The sequence below is a fragment of the Anopheles moucheti genome, chromosome 2 (assembly GCF_943734755.1).
Source record: "Anopheles moucheti chromosome 2, idAnoMoucSN_F20_07, whole genome shotgun sequence".
Taxonomy (NCBI): domain Eukaryota; kingdom Metazoa; phylum Arthropoda; class Insecta; order Diptera; family Culicidae; genus Anopheles; species Anopheles moucheti.
The window spans coordinates 95,995,055-96,021,544 of NC_069140.1; the positions used below are offsets into that span (position 1 = coordinate 95,995,055).

Genomic DNA, 26,490 nt, shown 5'->3' on the forward strand with positions numbered 1-26,490 from the left:
GATACCATTGGCATTGACTGTTGGTTGCATTGTGTAGATATATGCACAGCACGAAGTGAAGTGACTGCACTACTAATGCGCGTACAATAATACAAGCTGTGCAATAATATAGCTGTGGACTATCGTTGGTATCAGCACAACGATTTATGACAGTTATACATGTTTTAGTAATTTTAAAGCATATAAAACAAACGGTTGAGCGTTTCCCGTTGCATCTACTCCTCCGGTCCATAAACGGCACTCGAAACATTTTTCGCTAAACGACGTGCAGACATTTTCATTAATGTAAGCCATTTTTGCGTGCCTGCTACTCACCGCAAACACGCTCCGCGAAGCAGCAAATGCTTATCAGTGAAGGTTTTGTATGTAAGCGGGAAAACTTGGCAGCAAGCTTTTTTCCCCGTCCCGCCGGGTGTGTGCGCTATGTTGTAGATTTAAGAAAACTAAAATAGTGGAATGGATGGAGATCAGAAAATTAATTGACCCGTAAATGTTAATTTTATGCGCTCGCGAGCGCGCGCGCGCGAAAGCTCCCCTCTTGCTTCGTTTTGCTGTGGTTCCATCTCCTTGTTTCGTGTTACTTGCAAATTTGGTTTCGGCTGAGATACCATTTGCCTGTTATTTGTGCCGTTTTGCTAGAACTGTAGAATGGAATGATAAACTGCTGCCGAACATAATGCTTGTGGGCATAAAACGGGAGGGCAATAGGGGGGCTCAAAAAAAAACTTGTTGAATTTTACGAATGATGTCTACTGTGTGCTAGATAGTGATACAGCTCTTAAGTTTCACCATCGGATGTGCTAAACATTGGGAGTTAATTCACTTATCTTGTATCGCAAAGGTGACCGCTAGTCTACGGCATCTTTTTTGGCATCAGTGTTGCGGCGAAAACTATGGGATAGATGGCAGGGAGAATCCGCTGATGAAGTCATAAATATGCAAAAAATTCGTCAAACATGTAGAGCCAAACCGGGTGGGAAGGCGAAGTACAGTACGGTTACTTTTTCAGAGATTTTATTGAATTGAACCCCGGGCGAGTTTCATTGCTTAACGACTCTGTCACTGGATGAGGCTGGTGTTGAGCGAGATGGAGCAGTGGCAGGAACGGGCAGGCTTTTTTACGATTATTCAGGTTGTGGAAGATTAGGGTGCCTAATGATTAGCGTGTGCAAGCAACCATGCATCTAATATGCCTACACACACACACACACGCGCGCGCGCACACAGGCTCGCACATACTCGCAAACGTTTGCGTACTACGGCGCAACCAAACGGACGCGCGGCGTAAATGGTAAAAATGGGTTTCTAAGAGTCGTTAATCGTTTCCGACATGGTGTAGAACAAATTGCAGTGATGAGCTTACACATGGCTGTGGGCTTAAGCCATTACTATTCGGGACTGGCGCAGAGAGAGCAGGCATGGATGGAAGGGGGAAGAGGATCATCAAACGGATCGGAAAATAGGAAGCAAAGGTGTGTTGTGTTGTTGTGAGTCTGCGGTCGGAAAACTTCAACGAACCATTAACGGGAAACCCTTTCCATTTGTCGCCAAAATTCGATACAGTGTTATAAAGCCATGCTATATAGACATTATAAGCAATATATTGCCATGCGCATGGTTATACGCTTGCGTTTTTGAAAGGGTTTCAAATTGCGTTTGTCAAGGCAGAGCCAAATGCAATTCCAACATGCATTATGCAACGTGAAATAAAGTAAAAAATTAGAAACAACAAACGGATTAGCGAAACAATCCACCATTCCAGTAACGGGGGGGGTGTAAAAAAGAGCAACATTATCTTTTGACCTTCACGGCGGATACCTGTTGCAGTTGACGGTCCTGGGAGGGGGGAAACAAAAAACACCCCACCTCTCCGTATCCTTATCGCATTAATCTATTCAAACCGTAATCGTTTTCAAGCGGGGTATGATAAATCGTAATTTATTGCTTGATTTAATTCGTTTTGTTGCAGTGTAATGGTTTAGCATAACGCAAAAAACAACGCTGCAAAGACACACTTCTTACGAAATTATCTCAATATGTAACGGTTGTGCGGGATGTTGTTACGGATGTTATTTGCAGCATTATGCATTCTCATTGCATCTCGTATCTGAGCCCTAAATCTTAGAGTGATCTTCAAGTCTTATCGATCGTCATAGATCGTGTTTCCTCTCAAGCTGGTGGTGTCTTCTGGTAGTCTGTTTGGCTTCATTTCCTTTATATGAGCCAGAACTGTTGACGGATTTTCCTCCCCACTCGGGCATAGAATGTCACCAACTAACGATCCGAAGTGAAGGGAGTTGGTTGGGATGTTCACGGTCATGTCGGGAAAATTTTCCCAACTGCCTCTCATTCGATCTTCCCTCGTTTGCATGTGTGTGTACGTGTACGCGAGAGAGCAATTCGATCGGAAATTATTCAAAGTGACGGCTAACACCCTGTGTGTCGGGCCGCGCGCTCCGCACATACCTCCGAAGCCAATAAGGGGGTTTGGTGCGACATACGACGACGACCCTGTTCTCTCATCATGAGCCAACGGGGGCCACGCCGTGCTGTGTTTGCGTGTTGTTGGTCCATAGCGTTTGAAGTACTTGTCGCTGGAAATGATACGGCTCTCACAGTACATCGTCGAATGCGCGATAGGGCGAACGACGGTTTTGTGTAGCTTTGCACGTACGTTCCACAGTTCCATTCGCGCGCGCGGTTACAGTCGCTCTAGAATCGAGAGGCATTCATTCGTCGTGGGCAAGCAGTTTTGCGTTGCAAGAGCAGTGTGCAAGTTTTTTGTGCAGGATTCTGCGCCGCGCGCTGAAACGCACGGTGGGCATCCTGCGATTGTGTGACTTCTATTGCGTCGAGAACTAGGTTTGTTGTTGTTTTTCTGTAGTTGCTTCAGTAATGCCAGTGGCAGGAGGAAAAAAGAACACCACCCCGCTGAGTGTGTGACGGTGTCCGGTGGAGTGCGTTCGTACGTGACTGGAGTGAGTTTATGGTTGAGCTGTCGATCGATCGTCTCAAAAGCCCACGATATTATTGCGCACAGGGCAGGGAGGGTAAAAGGGCAAAGAACACAAAAATCTATTTTGTCACTTCATTTGTTGGTGTCATTTTCGTGTGCACTCTCCTCCGTGTTTTGTTCGTGGCGTATGGGCCCTTCTTGTGGAGGTTCCTTCATTTTCGTATGTTTGTAATTCGATCGGACAGAAACTTCTATAAAGCGATGTCAACGGTTCCCCACGCATCACCACCGACCAAGTCGTCTAACTTCGGTTTAATGACTTCTCGACGCGACCGTTCGGTAGGGTCGCGAAACCGTCCTCCTGTGGACGGTTTGTGTCGGTTGAGGTAGTCAGGGAAGGCGAACGGTCGGTCACTCAGCCGGTCATATTCGTGTGCGGTTTTTAATGGGTTGCGTTTGGAAAGTTTGTGGCCGGGCCAGGCTCTAAAGTGCCATCATCAAATTCATCGGTGAATCGCATCGGTGTCCTATTAAACTGTGTACGTTTGCAAGAAAACAATAAAATGCAACTTTTGTCATTCGGAACCTGTCAGTTCAGTGCACTTTTTGCAGTTCTGCCTGGAGGTGTTTGCGCGCCGTGGTTTGATCAGTAAACATGCCGACCTGATCATGAGATGCGCAGTCCACACTCGACGAGGTGTCCCAGACAATCAAAGATCAATTCTGGTCAAGGGGTCAGTTTCGGTCTTTCGGAGTCGTTTACCTACCGGACCCAACCCATCCCTGTGCCGTCCGTCGCCAGTGTAATGAGGCTTATCGACGTGGCATAATAACCCAACCGGAGGGCACCACCGGCAAACAGAAAGGCCAGCGAGAGAGAGTGAGAGAGCGCAGTGTAAGCAATCTGCTAATGCCACTTGCTAACGTGGTGCGGTGCAGCAGTTGGTGCCATGTTTCTTCGAGTGTCGATGTTAACAACGGGGCAGGCAGGCAGGCACACTGGCACGGTCGGGCTCGGGGATCGGTTTCTTGCTTTTCCGATTTGTGTGTTGCTCTTCCCATGGTGTGGCGGCTGATTAGCTTCCGTCGATCGGTGGTATTAATCGAATTACATGTGATAGAGATATGGTGCGAGTGAAGTGAAGTGAAGAAGTACACACAAATATTGGGTTCGTCCGATAGTGGCTGTCCGAAGAAGTGCACCGGGAGACTAACCCATCGGTGTAGACGTGCTCTCTCGATGTGTCTATGTTGTCCGGCTATTGCTTTTTACATAAATTTTAGGCTTCTAATCTGCTATAAATAATTTCTAAAGTGCGTGTCGGTGTGTTTGTGTGTCATCGCCCCTTGATAAGAGATTAAAGCGGACGTAATCGATCCCACCGAGGGCTCGGGGGGAAAAAGTGTATGTGTGTCATAGGCGGGAATCGGCGGGTGTCCTGCAGAAAAGGGGGAGGTGGTTGGTAAGAAGTTCTACCATACCCAGGTAGCCATTTGTACTGAGCGCACAAAAAAATTACACCTGCAACAACCACCCTTATCGAACTCTGGGGTGTAGCGGATTACGGGGAATCGATAGGATTCCACCAATACCACCAGAATCGCCAGTATTACCCATTTATTGGAGAGCTGTAAAGCTGCTGGTGATAAGCCAAAACGGGGTGGGTATGCAGCGCTGTTAGTAAGCAGCAGCCAGGCTATTTGGGTGGTGATGAATGGGACTTGGGCTTTGCGCGTGAGTAGTGACCTTCTCTGCAAAATTGCACCTGCATGACATGACATGTGCGTGGTTCATGCCGCTGGTTGATGTCACTGTAGCTCTGTGAGTAGTTTCAAGTCTCCAGAGGGTACGCTTAATGAACGATGGATGCGTGCTGATGAAGAAGCGAACGAGTTGTCCAAACACTGTGGGGAGGTACCTATTGCAATACGCCAGGTGAAAGGGTGATATACTAGTAATTATACCAGCACTAGCGCCACAAACATCGTCTCATCCGTGGTGTACATAAAGAGTCAATTCTCTAACCGCTAGACGTAATTCACCAATAGCCGATATCTCCACGGCTCGAATCTACCGTCAACCATGTTTTATCTCAGACATGGAGCTCAAACGAGCGGATGAAGTTTGATCAACTTGAAGCGTGTGTTTAATTGATGGTCGGTATGATATATATTGGAGAAGATATGCTAAATTTCTAAAAAGTGCATCTTCCCGATCTTTGAGAAATAGACGAGAAAAGAACTCCCTTCCAAAGGTGCAGTCCCAAAGTCCAGACACTCCCAAATAGTGCATCTAACAGATGTTTTTTATGAGACTTTACATAAAAAAAGCTGGCCACACTGGTGGCGCGATATATGACAATGTTTTGTGCCCCGCAACCTGTCAGACACTTTGGGCCACGAGCATCGTTAAAACGGGTTAGTTAATAGTGGTGGCGTACTGTCTCCGACCCGCTGTTACTGCTGCTGCTGCTGCTGCAAGGCTGATAAAACATACAATGTGTTTTGCTAGTGCCTGCGTGATCGTTCGTGCCTTTAGCGTCTTTCACGTTGCAGTTCAAGCTCTCATGGCTGGCGATGTGTGAGAAAATGTTTCAAACGTTGCCAATGTTTGTCCACTGTCAGATATTTTGGACAATGTGAGTCTTTTTCGTGGCAATTGTTAGTGTTTTTTTATTCGTACCAAACATGAACTACACTTGTTGAAATGATAATGGAAGTGGCTCACGATACACGCAGCAGCGGGAGGGACTATGTCTGATGAAAATCATACACCGGAAGACAGACTCTAACGACCGCATTAAAAAGCATATCGATACCACAAATCGCTAATTTAGCTGTGGTTTTTGTTCAGTTGCACCCACGGCGAGATTCAGATCGCTTGGTTTCATTTCCATTTCTCTCTGCCGGCTTCGTTACCGGTTCGATGGCTCGACAAGTTCGACAACAACAATGTACGCGGTGCCCCCGGATTGCATGACACACAGAAGCCATGATTGGTAGAGGAATCTGGGTTGTTGTTTGTCATCGCTATGAGGAGATGTATGTATGTATGGCTTCGGCAAAGCCATGTTGCTGCTAGTTAAAACAGCTCAAGATGTTTAGCTGAATCTGTTCAAACAAACGCATCGAGCTTGCCTTGTTGCATGGGAGATCTATTTTTGCCCCGTTCATAACGAGATTCCACCTAGTTTTGGGTACACGTGTGGTTCCGTACCCCATTCCATTGACACATAAAATTGCGTTTTTTCAAATTACAAGTGAGTTACTTAATGTTTTATTTCTCTATCAATCCCACAGCTCGATCGATGACGAAATAGATGGAACGTGTATAGTGCGTGCTCGTGGATTACCCTGGCAGAGCAGCGATCAGGATATTGCCAAGTTCTTCCGCGGATTGAATGTCGCAAAGTAAGTTACGGCTGCCATTGCAAACACGTGTAGTCATATAAAAGCACCTAAAACCATATTTATTGGCTATAAATTTGAGTAATGTCCGCTGTACGAGATTACACCGTCAAGATTTAATTTAAGTACCTTCGTAACCAACATTGAAAAATAAAGTCTGTGATCGTTTATTTGGAATTGCGCTACTGGCGTCAACGCCGCCGCCGGCAAATGTTCCACACCGGGATCTCCTTGCGACGATCCCTGTCAGCTGTAGCGCGGTTGTGTATTGTACGATTGTGGAAGAAAAACAATTGATAAATCCATGACCTATTCGACATTGGGCGCGACCACCGGCTAGCCGATCGCGACGCGCGCGTCCCCTTGTTCGATGTGTTTGTTGCAGGAAAATTGCTGATTATTCGCCACTTTGATAGTAGTTGGAAAGCTAGCTGACATAGTAACTGAGTTCCGGTAACTTGTCTCAAACTTTTCGTTACTTGGTTGTATTGGTCTTCCGGTTTTATGACGAGGAGATGATGGTGTATTTCGCATTAACTGATGGTTAGGTTTCTCGCTGTTAATGATGATTAATAACTGTGTCAAGTTTTGCACTCCCAGCACAAAAAAGCTTTCTGTGCCACTGTAAACTAACACCATTGCTTACTTACTACTATCATTTCCACAGGGGTGGTGTAGCTCTTTGTTTATCGCCACAAGGACGTCGTAACGGTGAAGCATTGGTACGCTTTGTGTCACAGGAACATCGCGATATGGCACTCAAACGACACAAGCATCACATCGGCAATCGATACATTGAGGTAGGCTATTTTATACACAGACATATTGGCACATTGGGTTATACAAATTGTCTAAATCTTTCACGTTTTGTTTTAGGTGTATCGAGCCAACGGGGAAGACTTCCTGGCCGTGGCAGGTGGTGCATCCAACGAAGCGCAAGCCTTCCTATCGAAGGGCGCACAAGTAATCATCCGGATGCGAGGTTTACCATACGATTGTACTGCAAAGCAAGTGGTAAGTAACAAATAAAGGATGCCATTCTCTCCAATACGGCGAATAGAATATTGAACTGTAACTAAATTATGTTTTGATGTTTCCAGCTCGATTTCTTCGCCAACGGTGAGAACAGTTGCAACGTACTGGATGGTGCTGATGGCATACTTTTTGTGAAGAAACCGGACGGACGGGCGACCGGTGATGCTTTCGTACTTTTCGAGCAGGACACGGATGCATCGAAGGCACTATCAAAACATCGCGAATCGATCGGCCAACGTTACATTGAGCTGTTTCGCTCGACAACGGCAGAAGTACAGCAGGTTCGTAATCGTAATAGGGCTTTTTCTTTTTTGAAAATTGTATGAAAATGAAACGATCTTGTGAAAACGCTTGAAAACAAATGTCCTTTTTCTGCACTCATGTGGGAACGGATAGACGAAACAATGATTACGGTAAGAAAAAAAATCAAAAAAGTCGTATAGTGTAAAGCATAATTAAGAACTTCTTCATAGTGGTACGTATTTACCGTGCTTGAAAAATATGTTAATGTCGTATTTATTTTGCTGACCACAGGTTTTGAACCGGTCAATGGATCCGAAGACCTACGAGCCACCGCAACCACCATTGATTGCACAGTTACCGCAAGTGCAGATGCAACTATTACCCCAACACGTCATCACCAGTGGTATCGAGAAGAACTGCATCCGGTTACGGGGGCTCCCGTACGAGGCGAAGGTGGAACACATACTACACTTCCTGGACGACTTTGCCAATCACATCGTCTACCAGGGTGTGCATTTGGTGTATAACGCTCAGGTAAGACGAAGAGCCATTCCCTCCTGGCGGACTGTGTCCGGCTGTAGACTTTATGGGCTTTTTGCCAACGCATGCTCCGAAGCCTCTCTTTGTATGATCATTTAGTTTTCCGTACGCTTACGTTTAATGCTAGTGTGTGTGCATTGATTTGATTGGAACCGATATTGGAACCTTGTCGTTTTGGCTTCTTTTGTGATGTATCCGTAGGGTCAGTTCAATGGTGAAGCATTCATACAGATGGACTCGGAAACGGCGGCCTACCAGTCGGCCCAACAGAAACACCACAAGAACATGATGTTCGGCAAGAAGCAGCGCTACATCGAGGTGTTCCAGTGCTCCGGCGATGACATGAACATGGTGCTGAACGGCGGCTTCCAGCAGCCGGCAAGCCTCTCGAAACCGTCACTCCTCTCACCGGGTATGTTACCGACAGCGGCCACACAGCCACCGACACAATCCCCGCAGACGCTCTCACTCTCCCAAATTCCGCTACCGATTCCATCTCCGCTGGCTCTCTCGGTACCGCCGCCGAACCATCAGCTGCTAGCACAGCAGCAAGCACAGTACATAGCGCAGCACAATCTGCTGGCGCGCCAAGCCGCCGCCGCCCAGCATCAGCAACATCAGCAGGAGCAGCTGATGCTGCAAAACCTGGGCATGTACGTGGCTGGACCGCCAACCAGCGTTGCTACATCGCTGAGCGCTTCGCAGCCGGGCAGTGCTGTGGCCGGTGCACCAACGTACGTGACGGCTGGCAGCGGTGGGTTACCACCGTCGGTGACCGGCGCTGGCAATGCGGGTGGGCTTGCTTTCGGGCATGGATCAGCCGCCGGTTTGGCAGGTTTGGGTGCTGCTTCCACCGGGGCGAGCGGTGCAGGTGGTTTGCCACCTCATCTAGCCGGAGGTCACCCAGCCGGTCCGCTTGCCGCTCAGTATCACCCGTTGTACTTCATGCAACGTCACATGCTCGCTTCGAACAGCGGCATTCCGATGGGGTTGATGGCACCGCCACATACAGCGGCAGCAGCACACCATGCTGCTGCATTCAATCAGTTGCACCACTTCGGTGGTGGCATTGGTCATGCCGGGGTTCCCGGTTCCGGTGCGGGCAGTTCGCTGCCGCATCATGCTTCTGCTGCCGGTCTGGTGCACCATCCATCGCAGCATCACGCCATGCAAGCGATGGTGGCAGCGGCCGCTTCCCAATCGGCTGCTGGTGGTATGCTTCCATCGAAGCGTTCGTACGACAGTGCTTTCCGGGGTGATCAGTCCGCGCTGGCCCCTAGTGCCGGTAGCAAACGCCCTTTCCATGGCGCTCCGACACAGGGTGCGGCCGCGGCTGCAGCAGCCGCCGCAGCGTCTGTTGCATTGTACGCACCGTACTACCATCCGCACATATGAAAGCAATAGTTTGTAACGCTTGGCCCGTGTTCCGTTGGTATTTGTATCAACACTGAACGGCTAGCGCTTGCTGAGAATACTAAAATTGAATCATTTATTGTAGAGAATAGTACCTTCATAGATATCGGAAGAGAAGAAGACGTAATTTTTGTTTGTTATTATTTGACATTCCGTGTCCTTGTAGATGCTGTTGTATGGACCAGTGCCTTCATCAGTACCTATACATAAAGCTAGCGACTACATTGTAGTCAACCCTTTACCTACTTAATGCAGATGCTACTAAAAGTACTTATATTGTTAAATAATGAATTATACATGCATTGCCTTCACGTGGCACCCCTACCAGTAGTAGATGGTTGAATTATTGTTAGTGTAGAAGGAAGGAAGGATTGTGCTGCTTGTTTGTCGGCTGTTAAGGCTTCTGCTGTGCTTGTGCTGCGCTACGATCGTGTAAGGCCTTGTGTGCGGTAACCCGAAAACAACACAAAACACCAACCAGATGTTACAATGGTGTGAATCAATCAATGTAGTGACATTACTTCCATTATTTGTTCCCTTTTTCTATCCGCCAATGTTGCGTTCACACTTTCATTCTCTCGGAACACTTCTGTGTTTCTGTTGCGTGTTGTCCTGTTGTTTTTTTTTCTATTATTTTTCCCTCTTTCCTTCCGGTATTTCTTTGCCTCTCGTTGCTCTTTGCTTGTTTACTTTGTAAGGAAAGAAATGGAAATGGACTAGGGGGGAGGATTTTGGGTTGATGGGTTGGTGTTTCTGAATGTGGAACCCCGTACACTGATATAGTGTACAATTTCGTACAATTTTCTTGCATTACATAACTGTTGATCCTTCCGGTATATTAGTTTTCGGCCACCATCACCATTCCTTCCCTTCCTTCATCCCTCTTTGGTACAACACACACTCACCTCATATAAAGACGCATCATTCGAGATAATGATAAGACGGTTCGCCTTCTTCCACTACATACACATAAACACACTATCTCATATTCCTTAATCCTTCACCATCCACACACACACACCTACACGTCCCACAAATGAGTGCAAATGAGCCGTTGTGTAAAGTACTTGGCTAATATATTATCTTGTGTATGTGAGCAGTGGTGTGCAATATAAAACCGTGTAGCGAAACGCGGGAGGGCGAAACCGTGCGGGGTATAATAGTGGGGTCAGGATGCGGATGGAACGGTACGGGTAAAACAAAAAAAAGGTGTTGGGTCGGTGCAGCCACCAGTACGTTTCCTGTTTAACATTTACACCTCTTACATATTATGTGTGCGTTTACATGTGTGTGACACAAAGCAAAGGCAGTTGCGAGTAGAAAACGGGGGAAGTACACCAGGTAATTAGACTTAGATGGCGATCGGTCTTGGTTGGGGGAACGAGCAAACGGAAAACGGAGAGATCCTATAAGCATATAAACTCCAAGCTGATCGATCACATATATCGCAATATAAAATGGGCTTTTTTTTAGTGTAAGGAAAGAGGATTGCTTCATAAACCGCGCATAGGAACATTTGAACGTTGTGTAATGTGTAGTAGTTTGAAAAAACAACAAACAGAAAAAAGGTACACGTGTGTCGCCAAGTCTTTCATCCCCGGTACGGTGTAACTATGCATAAATAGCAAGCAGCGTGGGTTGTATTTGCCTTTTTGTGGTTCTTAGACGAGTAAGATACAAATCAATTTATGTGCTGAGTTAGTAGCCTCATATCCATCACTACGTTCTGTAATACTAATCGAAAGCACACACTATAAGTTTACTTGTTTTTAACTCACGTACACTTGTTCATATGCCTGGGAGGGGGGGCACAATGATAGTTACAAGTGAGACGAGCATCGAAAATTTATTATATTTTTTCTTAGCTTTAAATCATTTAATTGCGCTGCAAGCAAAACAAAAAAACAAAATTATGCATATACATGTTAGAAAGAGGAACCACCAATACGCTACTAGACACGTACAGTTTGGATGGATAACTGCATTACGCTGTGATCGCTTTTCTTCAACACCTAGAACCGGGTGGCCACAGAATAACTCATTATCGAAAATGCCAGGTGTAGTAATAATAACAATAACAATAGTTATAATAATAATAATAATACTACATTCCATTAATCGTAAATAGTGGTAAACACGTGCAAATGGTGTTGTGAATGACGACCGGAAGCAATCGTTCGGTTTTTTTTCTTTCTCCTTGTTGTTTCTATCATTATCATCATTGTTATAGCACTAACAACAACACCTCGTGCAGGTTAAATTCCTTTCTTAAAACGTCCATTAGGCATGCTAATTTACCTAGTTATTAAGTGAATAATTTTCGGCACGATATTTTACACACATGCTATATGTTTTGGTGTTGACACAATGACATAGTTAAAGACCTAGTGCTATACAGGGCTAGTGCGCGAGTGGCTTCTTCTTCCTCTTGTTTCTGTACTGTGCTGTGCGTTTCGGACGGTCGGAAATGTTGATAGTGAAGTAAGGATCTGTTTGTGAAACGTTTACATGTTTTTCCTTGTTGTATGATTGGGTTGAGTTTGGTAACTTATGAATGATATAATATGTTGGTGGAATGTTAAAAAATAGCTCAAATAGCAAAGTAGTTCGTCCGTACAGAAGAATCAGGACGACCGAGACGAAGAAGCGTAAGATTGGACAAACCTCTTGTGTAACATTGTACTGTAGATTTCTTAAAGCTTGTTTTTTCGGTTTGATACAGATACCTTTTGCTGTATTGCTCTTTAATTTGTCTTTCATCAATGTTTCTTACATGGCACGTACATAAAAAAACAAAATACACACTACATGGAACGTGTTTTGGGTGGCTAATAATGAATAAAGCCAGTTAACACACGGCATGTGTATCGTCGTTCCGAACACGGATCAGTCTGCTGTTCTGCACCATCCCGACCACGCAAGCATACCTAAACACATACACCAATTCTAAGCTTAATAAGCCACCTAATAGGCCACTAAACAGGGTGAAACAAGTGTGGAAATTAAAAAAAAAACGAATTCAAAATCGGTGCACCACAACCATTTAAAAATGCTACTGCTGTTAGTTATATAGCAATATAAACAAACAGTGCTCACTCACTTGCGGAGGAATAGATGTAATTTTAATATTATAATAGGTGGTATCCTGTTTTGAGATGAATACACAATTAATCTACCCTAGTATCTCTGTAAGATCATCGATAATTATATAAGTGAACGTTTTGTTTTTCTTCTTCTTGGTTCAAAGTCTCTAACGGTCGTTTTTGAATCTTCGTTACTACCACAAATTGTAGGTGTTAATCTTGCTTTCCTTTCTCCTTCTCACCTCTTTTCATTACACAAAACCAATTTCTTTCTCTCTCCTTATATTTTTTTTTGTTTATTTTCCATTTCATGATGTATTGTTTCTTTTATTGTATATAAGCATATTCATGTGTGGTATTATGTTTGGTGATTTGGGTTCGTTTTGTTTGTAGTTATATCTATGGTTTACATCTTGTTATCTTTTGTGTTGTTGTTTATATGGTGCGTGCATTGGTTAGACAAACATTTGTGTAATTTTAATTTTTATATTGTTACATTTATCTCGATATGCAACACGTTGCATCATTCACCAATGTAACAAACGCAAACAAAACGAACCCCTGGTACAACGGTGGCATCCTTAGGCACATGAATATGCTTCAAAAGATTAACACACCCCACGAATTCACACTGCTGACAGTGGCAGGATTTGTTCGCGTCCGAAATTGAGTGTACTGTTTGTGTTTCCTTTTTTGGTTTCTTTTGCTTTTTCTCACTCTATCGTCTAGTCACACTTTTACACTACTGTCCTTGTTTCTGTCTTCTGTCGGTTCTGTACCGCTGGTTCTGTAGCTGCTGGTTGCTTCTCAGAGCAATATAATATGATGAAAGAATTATGCTAATAAGAGGGACGCGCACATAATCTGTTTTAATCTACATCAAAAGTATGCTCAAGGAAAGGCGGGCTAGCTCCGACTGTCGATCATGTGATAAGAATATTCTAACTTTTCATAATAATTTGCCTTTTTTGTTGTTATTATATACTGGTATCGTAGGGGCTCTCTGTATCGTCTCGTGTGGTTGAAGAAAATGGTGATTTAATACTGTTTCGGTGGTAATGTAAAGCTGCAACTTGGAGTGGATCAGCGCAAATGTGTAATGTGTAAAGAGCAAATGCTGTCACTATGGTCCCTATTGCATTCGGTACTCTATCACTGTGCATTCGTATTTGTCTAGCTCCACTAGTTTGCTTCGGCAGGAAAGAAGAGGATGGTGTTGTGGTGAATTGTCGGCACGATTGTCGTCCTACACGTCACGGACTACTCTAAAACGGTTTGGTGTTTCGGTGCCCATCAATTCTAAACTTAAGACAAGACAAAAACACAAAAGTCATCGCCGCCAAAACATGAGTGAAAATACACTGCAACGATCTTAATGTCAATCTTCTAACTCCACATGATCTGATCTCCACCTGATCGTGCGAGCACGGTAACGAGGATGAAACCCCCCATGAAAATTAATGACTGCACTACTGTTGTGTCTAATGAATCTTTTGAGAAGGAGTCGATTCTGAAACGATTCATGAATCCTCAATGAGAGATTTATGAGTCGTTGAGGATTTGATGTTTGAGAATTCATAAAATTTTAAGAACCATTTATTCAGTTTTTAGACTTGAGAATCAGATTGATTTATTCAGTTCAAAGAGTATTGAATCTGAATCAGACTCATCCAACGCTAGTTCGAATCCCAATTCATGTTGTAGTTGTCGCTCGCCGTACGGAGAGCATTCGTCTGTTATATCGGGTGGAAAATGGGGTACTTGCGTAGTTTTGTGACCGTGTGTCCTGCTCATCTTTCTCTACCGTCGTCGTAATCACGCATACTTGGCTATTATCTTGGGTTTCCGGGCAGGAAAAAGTGCGTATCTCTTCTTCTTTCTCTCTCTCTGCTATCTGTCTATTATTGTGTTGTTTTTCCACGGTGCATCTCTTCTTCTAATCTGTGCGGGAAAAAGGTGTTTCCCGTGTTTGTGCAGTAATGTCCATGTGCCAATGGCGGCGAGGTGGTGTGGTGGTTCCGGCCAGCGGGCGCGCGTTTCCTGTTGGAAGGACAGACAACATATAGATGCATATATACAAGTAGAAACTCCATCCTGACTGCAACAACTTTCTCTCTCACACACACACACATACACACACTCGGTGGACGGCGAACGTTGTGTTTGGTGGGCTCGTGGCTAGCTGGCTGTGTGCACTAGTGAAAACGCCGATTGTTGACGTGCTATACTACTCCTTACATATTATACGTTTTGGTGGTTTTGTGGTGGGTACACTGTGTACGGAGCAAGGCATTACTTAAAGCTCATTAAAGAACCGGTAATCATTATATCCTTTCAAAATGTACCTTATTTGCCCATTTCTTACGGTGAGTGTTACGAAATCAGTTTATTTTATTTATTAATTTAGTTTCGTTCTTCATCCCTAATACATGCTCCCCATCTCTCTGTATCCCCTTTTATCTCTCTTACCCTCGCCTAACTAACCCTTCCTTTGCTACCGTTTTGTTTTGTTCTTCTTCTCCTTACGTTAATGCATTTAATTTTATGTTTGTTTTTAATTTTCCATTCCATTTTTGTGATTTGCACCTGCGTTACCGCTGAACGTTTATCGAGTTTTGGTTTTTTTCATTTACTGTTGTATCGTTTGCGCCTGTTTAGTTTGTACTTTAAGGCATGTTTTATACTTTTCCCCCCTTAAGAATTATGTTTTCTGTTGTAGTTGTGTCCAGTGTTGTTTGTCATAAATGTTTTATTGATTAAGCTGGAGATTAAAATAAAGTAAAGTGAAAATTGCAATTACGATAGCGAAACCGATGTAATGCAACCGTTATTGTTTTACAAAAGTAACCAAACAGTAATTTTATTAAAACATATTAGCGCGACCTAATACTACTTTTTTACAAGATTAACTTACTCTCGAGACCTATTAACCTGTTAACTAATCCTCACAATAAGCAGAACCGTTTAATAACACCTACGATTGTTGAAAATATTCTAGCAGATCCTTTTCTTGACCACCCACAACCCTACGTTGCGACGTTATTGACCTTTTTTTTTCTCCTGTACGACCCCCTTCACAATTTATTGTTTTTATCTTTATTTTTTTAAATTTATTATTTTGTTGATAGAATGTTAATTTTTTTGCTCTGTTTAAGTACTTTGTTTTGTAACTCGTTTGTTTAATATTATGTTTTGCAGGTTTACAGAAGAGTGTGTTTTAAATGTAAGTTTTTCTGTTTCTCTCTCCCACTGTAGGCGGTACAATAGTTGGAGCACCGTTCGGTGGATACGCTCCATTCGGGCATCCGCCGTCAGCAGTTTTGCCACCACCCCGGCATGCCGCCTTCTATCCGCAGCCGATTCTCTACTGGGGCTATCCGAGTCCGCCGGTTTCGCCGACGACGTACTACAGCACGGCACCGCCCGGTACACCGCACCATCTTGGGCCGGCGGCCCATCAAACGGCGGGCATTCCCACCCATAGCCATGCACAGCCGACGATGGTAGGTGAAAAGAGCCGCGGAAGCAAATCGGATAAGATATGGATCATTTAAACATGAAGCAATCGTTTTTCTTTCCCCGACCAACAGCTTGCACTCAGCCCCGATCAACGCAACCAACAACGTAACAATCCGTCGGTGTCACTCGTGACGGTGCCACCGCGAGCTGCCGGCACGGCAGGTTCTTCCAGCGGTGAATCGTCCACCTCACAATCGTCGTCACCGCCGCTACTTTCGCCGACCGGCGGGTGTTCCAGTTCCGGGTCCGTGACGAGCGTTTCCTCCGGAACGTCCCAACGACACGGTGGTGGCACAGCAACGATCCGCACGTCACCACCACCACCGTCGGCCTCTCTGCTAAGCCTACCGCTTGCCGCAGCCACCTCTCAGCCGCTCGCAATCCCTACGGTAACAACACCGACCGGTGGGCTGGCTGGAGCATATCCCGGTTCGCAGCTTTCGCCGATTCAAGCAATCCCACCACCGTCGGTTCACTTCCCACACGCCGCTCCGTTGATGGGAACGGCCAGCCCACCGGGCACAACCGGCACAACGTTCTATGAGCCGCATCCGCACCTGCCACACCATCCTCCGCATCACCATCACCACCACCATCATCATCATCCGCATCCTCTGACGCACCATCATCACGATAAGCTGGTTGCGACGGCTCCAAGCATCCTGGCACCGTCGCTCATACCGAACCAATACGTGGAGCTGTTTATAGTTTGAAACAGGCGGAGAATGATAAGAGCATGTCCATCATTTTTCAGCCACACGAAAACAGCCAAACGTGAACGCTTAACCGAGCAAAGGGGACGGACGGACTTTAGCACTCGAAACTTTTCATTTTCGTTCATTGAGAAATACCAACATCCTTAAGTTGTGTAAAATGCATCCTGCAATAGGTTAAACTTTAATCGCATTACTCGAAGCGATGTTACAATTTATTTACCCCGTAAGCCGCTTATGTTTGATCGCTGCTGTAAATATGGGAATGCTGCAACGTGTTTTATTGTTTTACTGGAACGGAGTGGAATTCCTTTAACGCGTAGTCAGGCTCGATCCATATCCTAACCAAGGCAAGCAAATCAAAGCTAGTGAAGTAAGTTGTGTAGTGATGCGTCTGTACCCTACCCCCTAGTGTACATTGTAAGACCGGAATCTAGATCTGGAAAAGGATCTGGAAGAGGATCTGGAAGGATTGAATGCATCTTACTACAGCATCAACTGACTACAATCATTTTTGCTCACAAACAACGCTCAAAAGCTATTGAAACTAAAAGCGTAAACCAGAAGGCTGATCGTGATGCGCATGCAATAGGAACGATACCACCACTAGAGAAAGGGGAATTGTGCAGAGCGTGTAGTAGATGAAGATGTACCGTCGGGGTAGAGAGAATGCGAAAATTGCACATAGTGCAAAACTGTTTTTGCAGATGGTAGCGAATGAACAGCGAATAGCAATCATCAACCTTCGGTATCTGTATCGAACTTTCGCGTGTAGTGGAGCTGAGCATATTTTGTAATTTATTTGTTAATGTTTGAGTGTTGTTCGAGTGTTTTTTTTATAATCTTCATAGATCTATATGTGTATATTTTAGCTGTGGCCAGGCACCAACCATTACCATTGTTGTTAAAACGTTTTCCTGGTTAAACCCGTTGTTATATGTCTCGTTTTTCTTTTCAAACAATCTTTTCATGTTCGTATGTAAGCTTCCTAGAGCTACCCATCTGGATATTATCACCAGTCTAAAGACTAAAACTATTGTACACAAGCATAACATCATCTTTAACGGCAGAAGTGTGCAATGCACCAAATTTACGCCACAGTCAGTTGTGGGTTCTGCTATTGTTTAAAAAGTTTGATATTTTGTACTGTTTTAAAATCAGTTAGCGAACAAAAATGTAATTCTTATCTTGTCCTGACTTATTGCATAGTAATGTTGTTGTGCGAGTGGCAATTGAGTGGTAGGCAAAAGTACACGACACCCGCGTTGATACCAGACCTATATCGCTCTAGTGTTTTATCGTTAAGAAACCCATGTTGATCCATGTTACGAGGGCCGCCTCGCATGTGTTTAAATCGCGGCCCTTTTCATTGTTAGTTAGCGTGTTAAGCATATTTGTTTAATCGTTCGAATTGAGTGCAAATGCAAAACGATCGTTACTTACCAAGCCGCACGTGTACGATTGAATGATAGTTACAACTTTATGAACGAATGTGTTATGAATGATGAATGAGGTAGTTTATATTCACAATTTTTATCATCATGTCTTAGAAGCAAACAAAAACACCCTACAAATCGCGTTCCTTTTGTAAACGAGATCAGCAATCATCATCATATCATATACCTAGAGGATGTGGCAAGTGAGCATTTATCGATATTGTTAGCCAATTTTGCCTTACTAAAACAAACCATTTACCGAGACCATGTTGTGTTTACCATCAAAATGATATGCATCTGCAAACATCGAATCGAAATGATGTGGAAGGGCGTATATGTGCTGTGTGTTTTCAAGCGATAAAGAAACGGTTTAGAATGCGCGAAGAATGTTGCGTGTGTGCTGTCTTGAACAATCCTAATGTTTAACAACCAGTTGCTCAACTATGTTCAGGGATAAAGCTCTGATTTCTTCGGCATCATTAGCGACAAAGAGCAATAGAGGAATAGCCATTCCGTGGAAGGTGATTAAAGGAAAGGGGAAAAAAGTAATCCTGTGCGATAAGCAGAAACGAATAGGATTTCAAAGTGTTCAAAAACGAAATGTTACGTAGATAATGAACAGGACGAAAAGATAGGATCGGGCGAAAATGTGCATTCCATAGGTTAGTTTTACATAGTTGAAGATTTACGAACATTTCAATAAAGTCTAACCATTATAAAGCAACGTGCGATACCATTGCACAACAAAACGAAAATTCCGAAACGGTTTTCCGCAAGTTTCGGAAAACTGATTCCGTCAACTGAATTGTCGTAAAAATTTATAAAACTTTGTTTCTTCTCCCAGAATTAAATTAAGTTATGTACATTTATTTAATACAAAGTCGCAAGTTTGCGACTGATTCGCACCAGTACTACGTATCGTATAGACAGCGCTTTAGCTGCTGGCTGGTTTCAGTTGCTTGGGCGTTTGACAATATTGCTGCTTGGGTGCTGTGTTTACATTTTGAAGTATTGAACCCGAACAAACGTAAACAGAGGCGCATCGTCAACTGTCATCATCGTTCGCCGATTTTCGTATTTCAGATTGGCCATTTGTGCCAATTTTGTCCTGTTTTGTGCGCTGAAAATGGGGAAATCTTTGTGAATTCCCTTCCGTGGCAATCGATTTGTTTGTTTTGTGTTTCAAATAACGACTCTCTGTTAGTATAGCGTGCAATAAGTAGCGTACTTGGCGTTGTATCGTTCTTATTTCCACCAGTTGGGTGTTTTGTGTTTGTGAGCAATCGTAATCAGTGAGTTGCGATTGTACCGCTTTGGCTGTGGACGACGAAGCAGTACGGAGGAAGTACGTAACGGATTACATCCACCAGACGAAATGGAAAACATCGACAGTATGGATACGCTTTGCCGTATCTGCTCGTCTCCTGGATCGCACAGTATTTTCAGTCGCATACCAGCCTACTGCCACGCACACTACCGGGAGTATGCACGCTGGAAGCAGCCAATTTCTATACTGATCGCGGAAATTACTGGCGTTGCGGTGAGTAACTTCGTTACTTCGTCGAAAGTATCGACGCTGAACGCGAGAATTCAATGCCTTCCCTTTGTTCCTTTGTAGATAACGGAAAACGATGGCTTGCCGAAGCGAATTTGCGTCGTATGCATTTCGTACCTCAAGCACGCGTACACGTTCCGCCGCCAAGCGCTCGACAATTTCGCAGGGCTGCTGACGGCTAAATACCTATCGAATAACCGACCGGAAAGCAAGAAGACGGAGGCAGATGGCGAACGTACAATAGAGCGCAATGAAATCATATCTACCGTAGAAGGAACCACGTACCGGTCGGTAAATCTTACCAACGCGGCAAACGCACGCGGTGTCGCGAAACAGACAACAAAGAAGCCAGCCATCATGCATCGATTTGTGGCAAAACCGCCGAATAATAACGTGGAGGAAGATGTGGACAACCTGTTTGGCGATATGGACGAACCCAGCAGTGGATTGTTCGGTTACCGGGAGAAGGAATTTATCGAAGACGATGTGATGGATCTGGACGGATTGCAGGAGCACGGCGTGACGTTTGCGCTGCCGGAAGATTACAAGGAAAAGAAATGTTTCGCGTGTCGGAAGCGATTCATGTTTTCGGAAACGTATGCCGAACATTTGACCGAGTGTTTGCTGTACAAGCTTACCGAGGCGATACGTACGCTGTACCACATAATGTTCCTGCGCGAGCAAAGTGCAATTTCGGCCTTCGAGTTTATCCGACGTGCTGTGTTTACGGTGCGCAAGTGCTACCGGTTGGTGCTGTCGTACGATGGTGAGCTGGACGAGGATGACGGTGTTGGAGAACCGGGAGACGGGACGGAAGGTGGCGTGGCAGAATCTGCCATGGATGGAAAGCCACCTTACGAACGGATTGAACTTGATTCTCTTAGCGACAGTGGTTCGTCTGGATCGCCTAAAGTCAAGCCGCCACTATCGAATCCATATCTTTTCAGATCCGCCATGAATAATAATCTGTCGGTTGGGAGTATGATTGGCCAACATCCCATCATACTGCGCCCACCGGATGCATTCGCATCACACTCCAATGTAGATATTATAAAGAACCGGCTCACCAAAACGGGCCCGGAAGAGGTTAACGAAAGCAACGTGAACGATCGTAACAAAACAATCAAATGTAAGCAGTGTGAGGCACGATTCTTCACCATTTCCCATCTGGACGAACACACCATAAAGGTACATCAGCGACGCGTCGGCAATAATCAATTTGGTTGTTAATTCCGACGGGACTAGGACGAAATAAGCGTCAGAGCAACAAGTGTCAGCGGATCATAGGAATTGATGGAAGAGTATAGACAATGTTTCTCATTCTCGGTGGCATTGTTTTTATAAACACTTGCCACCACAAGAACATTTAGGAAATGGTTGGAATTTAGCCCGGAAATGTGTACTGTATGTTACTAATTTATTCCTTTTAATGGGAGGAATGTGATGCTGCCAACTAGTGGGTATCAGGTATTTCTCTGTGACAAAGAACACACACTTGACTGACTGATCTAATACTGGATTACTTAAAACCGCACAAATCGCAGGATGGTACATCGTAACATCGTTACCCCCCGTGTATCGGTTTTTAGGCGTTATAAACCATTCTACTCAAACAACAAGCCTTGTGATATCTGTTTGAAGTTTAGCAGGAGTAATTTTGTGCGTTTTCTTTTATCAAAATCATTACATCGCTTAGTTTTATTTTTTGTTACAAAGCGCGTCCTAAATGGCGTTGAAACCTCTTATATGTTTACATAACATTACGGCAGTTTTACGAGGATTTTTTTTGTTAAAGATACTTTTACTACTTTAGTAAATTATCACCAAAAAAAAAAAACAAAAACACACACACAAATAACCGATGAAATATAATAAAGCGACAAGGTTCGTTCGTAGAAAATAAATACAAACGGAAGAGAAACTTATAAAAGATGATAATCATTCTCTCTGTAAAACAATCGATCAGGAAGATGAACTACCATTCAGCATGTTCGTGCACTCATAGTGATGGTTGTAAGAACATTATATTGTTAAGAAGAAAGTATTTATAGTGGTTTACAATAAAAAACAAACAAAGATATTCAATCCCCCTTTAAAATCCGCCTCTTTAAAAGAAAGAATAATCCGAGTAATCTTTTTGACAGAAAGATTAATCGCCGACTTCCAAAATCGGTTATGGCTCTCTCTAATTTATGAATAAAAATAATTTTTAGCAGTAGAAAACAACAACACCGCACGAAATTATTATAAGTTGATAGTATGTGCGTAAACCCGTGAGAGCGATCCCCAGCGCAAGTGAGATGGATCAAATGGGAAGTCTCCCTCAAAACGTAACGTTTCCGTCGGCTGATTCGAAATCCCATACAATCCAGCTTGTTTTCAGATTTCCGATACCAAGAGAGCATGTACCATCAAGAGGTGACACCTGGTATCAGCCGAGCAAGCAGATTCCCGGTAGATGGCGCGCAACTTCGCATGCAATGCAGTGTTGCACGCAGTCTTGCTCAACATTGCATACGAAGTTGCGCGCCATCTACCGGGAAGCTGGCGATCGCTCTCACGGGTTTGATAGTATGCAATTCAATAGGGATGGGCAAATTTATTCCACGCTGCAGGTGGAAAATATTTACATTTTATTTTTTGCAATAAATACGAATGATCCCCGAATGATTCATTACGAATATTAATATTATATTAATATAATGAATATATTATTCATTAGTAATTGTTTCTTTTTTATGTTATAATATGTGTGATATAACCACAAATATATATAGTTTTGCATTATAGTTCTATATTCATTTAACATTCCGATTTACAAAGATTTACAAGAATATAAATAGATAGAAAGCATTGTTTAGCTACGAAAACGTTTAATTGTATATGTCAAAACGTACAAACCTAATTTTGACATATTTTTATATGAAAAAAAAAAATATCACGATTGCCCAAACTTTTAGATACCTAGGTGTTTGGTTTGATAGTAAAAATGTGTGGAGGTCGCATGTAGATTAACTAGCAATTAAGTGTGCCAAAAGAATCAACTTCCTCCGAACAGTCACAGGCTTCTGGTGGGGTGCACACCCATTAGATCTCCTGCGGCTGTACAAGACAACGATCTTATCCGTCTTGGAATACGGATGCTCCATTGGGTAGCCAAGTCGCATATCATAAAACTAGAACGTATTCAATATCGTTGTCTTAGAATTGCGCTGGGCAGTATGAAGTCCACTCATACAATGTCCTTAGAAGTGATGTCCGGAGTGATGCCGCTGAAACTGAGATTTTTGCAGCTATCGCTTCGCCTTTTACTACGTTCCACAGTATCTAATCCTCTAGTGATTGATAATTTCAAATCGCTACAAGAGGCAGGTTCTAAATGCAGGTATCTTTACAGGCAAACCCTAGCGCCACAAGAGCAATTAACTGCGCCAGTTTACCGGAGTCCTACAATTCCCTTCTAGTAATCGACACCTCGGTGAAGGAGGAAACGAAGAACATTCCAAATGAACTTCGCTGGAGGACAATTCCCAGCATTTTTGTGGATAAGTAGGGCCAACCCTATAAGAACCAGTATTTCACTGATAAATCTTCTTCAGAGGTGGGCACGGGTTTTGGTGTATATAACACATGCACCGAAATCTTCCGCAAACTTAGACAGCCATGCTCAATCTATGTAGCGGAGCTGGCTGCTATTTTTTACGCCCTATTACTAATAAGTGCGAGTCCTCCGGATCAGTATTTTATATTCACAGACAGCCTCAGCGCTGTCGAAGCACTGAAATCCGTTGAAGCTATAAAGAGCTCTGATTACTTTATCCGAAAAATCTTGGATATACTAAGCTGTACAACAAAGCGTTTCGAATATCGCTTATCGGGTTGCCTGCTCATTGCGGTATCCCCGGAAATGAAAAGCCAGATCTTTTGGCCAAACGAGGTGCCTCGGAAGGCAATTTTGTTGAGAGGTCGATTCCCCCTCACGAGTTTTTTCGCACCCCACAACAACTTTGCATGGCTCGCTGGCAGAGCATGTGGGATGACGATGAGCTCGGGAGGTTCTTGTATTCAATCTCACCACAGGTATCCCTGCGTCCTTGGTGTCACAGGCTCCCGGTAGGTCGTGCGTTCATTCGTATGATGTCTAGACTTATGTCGAACCATTATGCAATGAATGCGCACCTTCAACCTATATGTATGTCCGACTCCAAGGTTTGTAGCTGTAGTGTTAGATTCCATGACATCGACCACATCCTCTGGTCATGTGGTGAATTCGACGCCGCAAGACCCGGTCTTCTTGCAGCCGTTCGGGCATCAGGAAGATCCGCTGCTGTGCCAATTCGCGAGGTTCTGGGTCAGAAGGACTACGTGATTCTGTTCGACTTCGCCAAAGAGATCGGAATCACCCTATGATTCCCTGCTTTTCCCCATCCTATAGGTAGTACGCACTATCGTTTGTTCTTATTTGTTCTTCCTTTTGTTTAGTCCTTGTTACAAATGTTTGTCCCTCGTTTCTGTTGCCATTACTGTTATATGTTCTACTGCTGTTGTCGAGGATACATTGGGACGCTACCACGACGCATTCTGGCAAAGCCGATTACAAATACAAATAGTATTTATCTGGGACATCAGCCCTCACGGATATCAACAAATAAAAGGCCCCCAAGATGCTGACTGGCAAGCTGGATACGACGTCGATCATATGACCACTGGAGCTCATCTCCGACCAAAGGACGCCGCAGACGGACTGTCTGATTGTCGGAACGAGCTGAAAACAAAAACCATAGAAAAAGGAGTACAGGAGGTACTCCAAAACGATGCTGATACTCTTACCGAGTTCACCCGGGATAAGGTGCATCGCAATGGTGAGAGAAGGAAATGTCCCACCCCCTATTTGTGAACGACTAGATATTAAGCGTAGTCTATAAGATATACGGCCGTTCTAACGATAATATAAAAAAAATACGTCAAAACGTATGGAATACCCGGGTATGCCGGTTGCCAACTGACGTGTGTAAATTTGGTTCACAACTCTACGGTTAATTGTAAATCCGAACCCCCGTTCGCTTCGCTTCGTCTGTTTTAAAGTAAAGTTTTTGCAGTTCATTTAGCGTCCGAGGGTATTTTTTTTTTCGCTAATGCTAGGAATACGGGTGTACTGGGGGCTTGAGTGGCAAAAAACAAAGGAATGCGCTTGGAATGCGAGGAGTAACGCGAGTGGTACGAAAAAATGCCTAATCCCGCCACCGGACTAAAACCACGTCCTAGTTCCTAATTCACTTGCGAAACATGTCAACACCAATCATGGAGGGAAGAAACAAAAAAGACTCCGAGCCTGACGATCCGGGGATGGCAGATCGAAAAGTATCCTTCGGTAAATGTCGGTGGTAGCCATCTGCATCAATCTGCGTATCGAGTTGTGTGTCTTTCTTTTTCCTTCATCGTAATTTAAGGACACAAAAAACGACAACAAAAAAACAAACACAGCAGGACAATATCTAGGACGAGGGCACAAAAGCTACTAATGGGGAACCCGTATTTTTTAACCCCTCCGGTTTACCCGAAAGGTTGCTTTGTTTCTCTCATCCACGTTTTTGTCTTTATCCATTCCAGTTTTTGCTTTGCTTTTACCCTTCGCTGGTTCCTGATTATGGTGTAAAATGAAATTTGAAAGTTACATTTGGGTGCCGTAGGTTGTTTTCTGTTTTTCCCCCATTTTTTTTTGCCGGTTTCGCTTCCCTATGCAGGCAGCAGTTTTGTTTGCATTACCAAGTGTTTGTGTTTTTTTTTGTTATGTTCTATTGGGACGGCGACATAGAGTTGGTAGAAGATTATTCAGCGACGGATCAAACGGTAGGCGGAGTAGGCGGTCGCCTAGGGCCTCGCCGTGTTGGGGGCCCCAAACAACTTGTGCCGATTGTGCGATTTTTGGAAATTTAGCAGCAGAGTTAATTTATAGCACAAAATCTAATTTAAAAGGTAAACAATTGATCGAAAATATCCTTCGATTTTATATATCCTTGGTTATATAAAACATTTGTTTCTATTTGACTAGCTATATCGGCCCGGTTACACGGCTACGCAAGAGAAGTATGCAGTGTACTCAAACTCCTTCGTCTTTATCGGCACGACATCTTCCGCAATATTCGCAAGCTATTGCCATTGCGATACTCGTGGTGTGGTATTGTTTTCTCTCCCCGATTGAACCGTGAAAATGTCCAGCCTACGTGTTTCGGAACAGTATTGTGGTGGAGTATTATGTTTAGTATTTCGATTGTCACAATTTCTGCAAGTTTGCAAGCCGGTAATGATGTTATAACCGACACAATCTGTCAGTGTACTACGACATAGCTAGCATTGTCATAGAATATGAATAAAAAACATATTGCAATCATTAGAACTCTCTTTTCCGTTTGATATTTCATACCTCATGGTTCTTGGAATACCATTTCTGTCTTTCTTGATTATTACTTATTCGAAGCTGGATTGTAGATCCAGCTGATGTCCACCCATTCCAAACTGTTCAAACACTTCATCATATCCCCGTGTAGAATACTGTTCAAACTACATTGCTGTAATCTCGGTAACATTT

The 26,490-nt window shown here is 43.9% G+C and overlaps 2 protein-coding genes across 2 annotated transcripts in view; both read left to right on the plus strand.

Annotated features, from left to right (window-relative positions):
- The window catches only part of LOC128310038 (RNA-binding protein fusilli), a 52,654-nt gene extending 40,691 nt beyond the window's left edge, over positions 1–11,963 (plus strand). Inside the window, exons 6-11 of the mRNA XM_053046611.1 lie at positions 6,257–6,367; positions 7,032–7,164; positions 7,241–7,378; positions 7,465–7,680; positions 7,934–8,176; positions 8,384–11,963. Of these exons, the coding sequence (XP_052902571.1) occupies positions 6,257–6,367; positions 7,032–7,164; positions 7,241–7,378; positions 7,465–7,680; positions 7,934–8,176; positions 8,384–9,577 (2,035 nt within the window). The 3' untranslated portion in view covers positions 9,578–11,963. The remainder of the gene's footprint in view (positions 1–6,256; positions 6,368–7,031; positions 7,165–7,240; positions 7,379–7,464; positions 7,681–7,933; positions 8,177–8,383) is intronic.
- Positions 11,964–19,623: 7,660 nt separating this feature from the next.
- LOC128297516 (uncharacterized) lies at positions 19,624–21,975 on the plus strand. Its single transcript, XM_053033171.1, has 2 exons — positions 19,624–19,886; positions 19,965–21,975. Exons 1-2 carry the CDS (start codon positions 19,722–19,724, stop codon positions 21,129–21,131), a joined length of 1,332 nt encoding a protein of 443 aa, XP_052889131.1. The 5' UTR covers positions 19,624–19,721; the 3' UTR covers positions 21,132–21,975.
- The last annotated feature ends 4,515 nt before the right edge of the window (positions 21,976–26,490 follow it).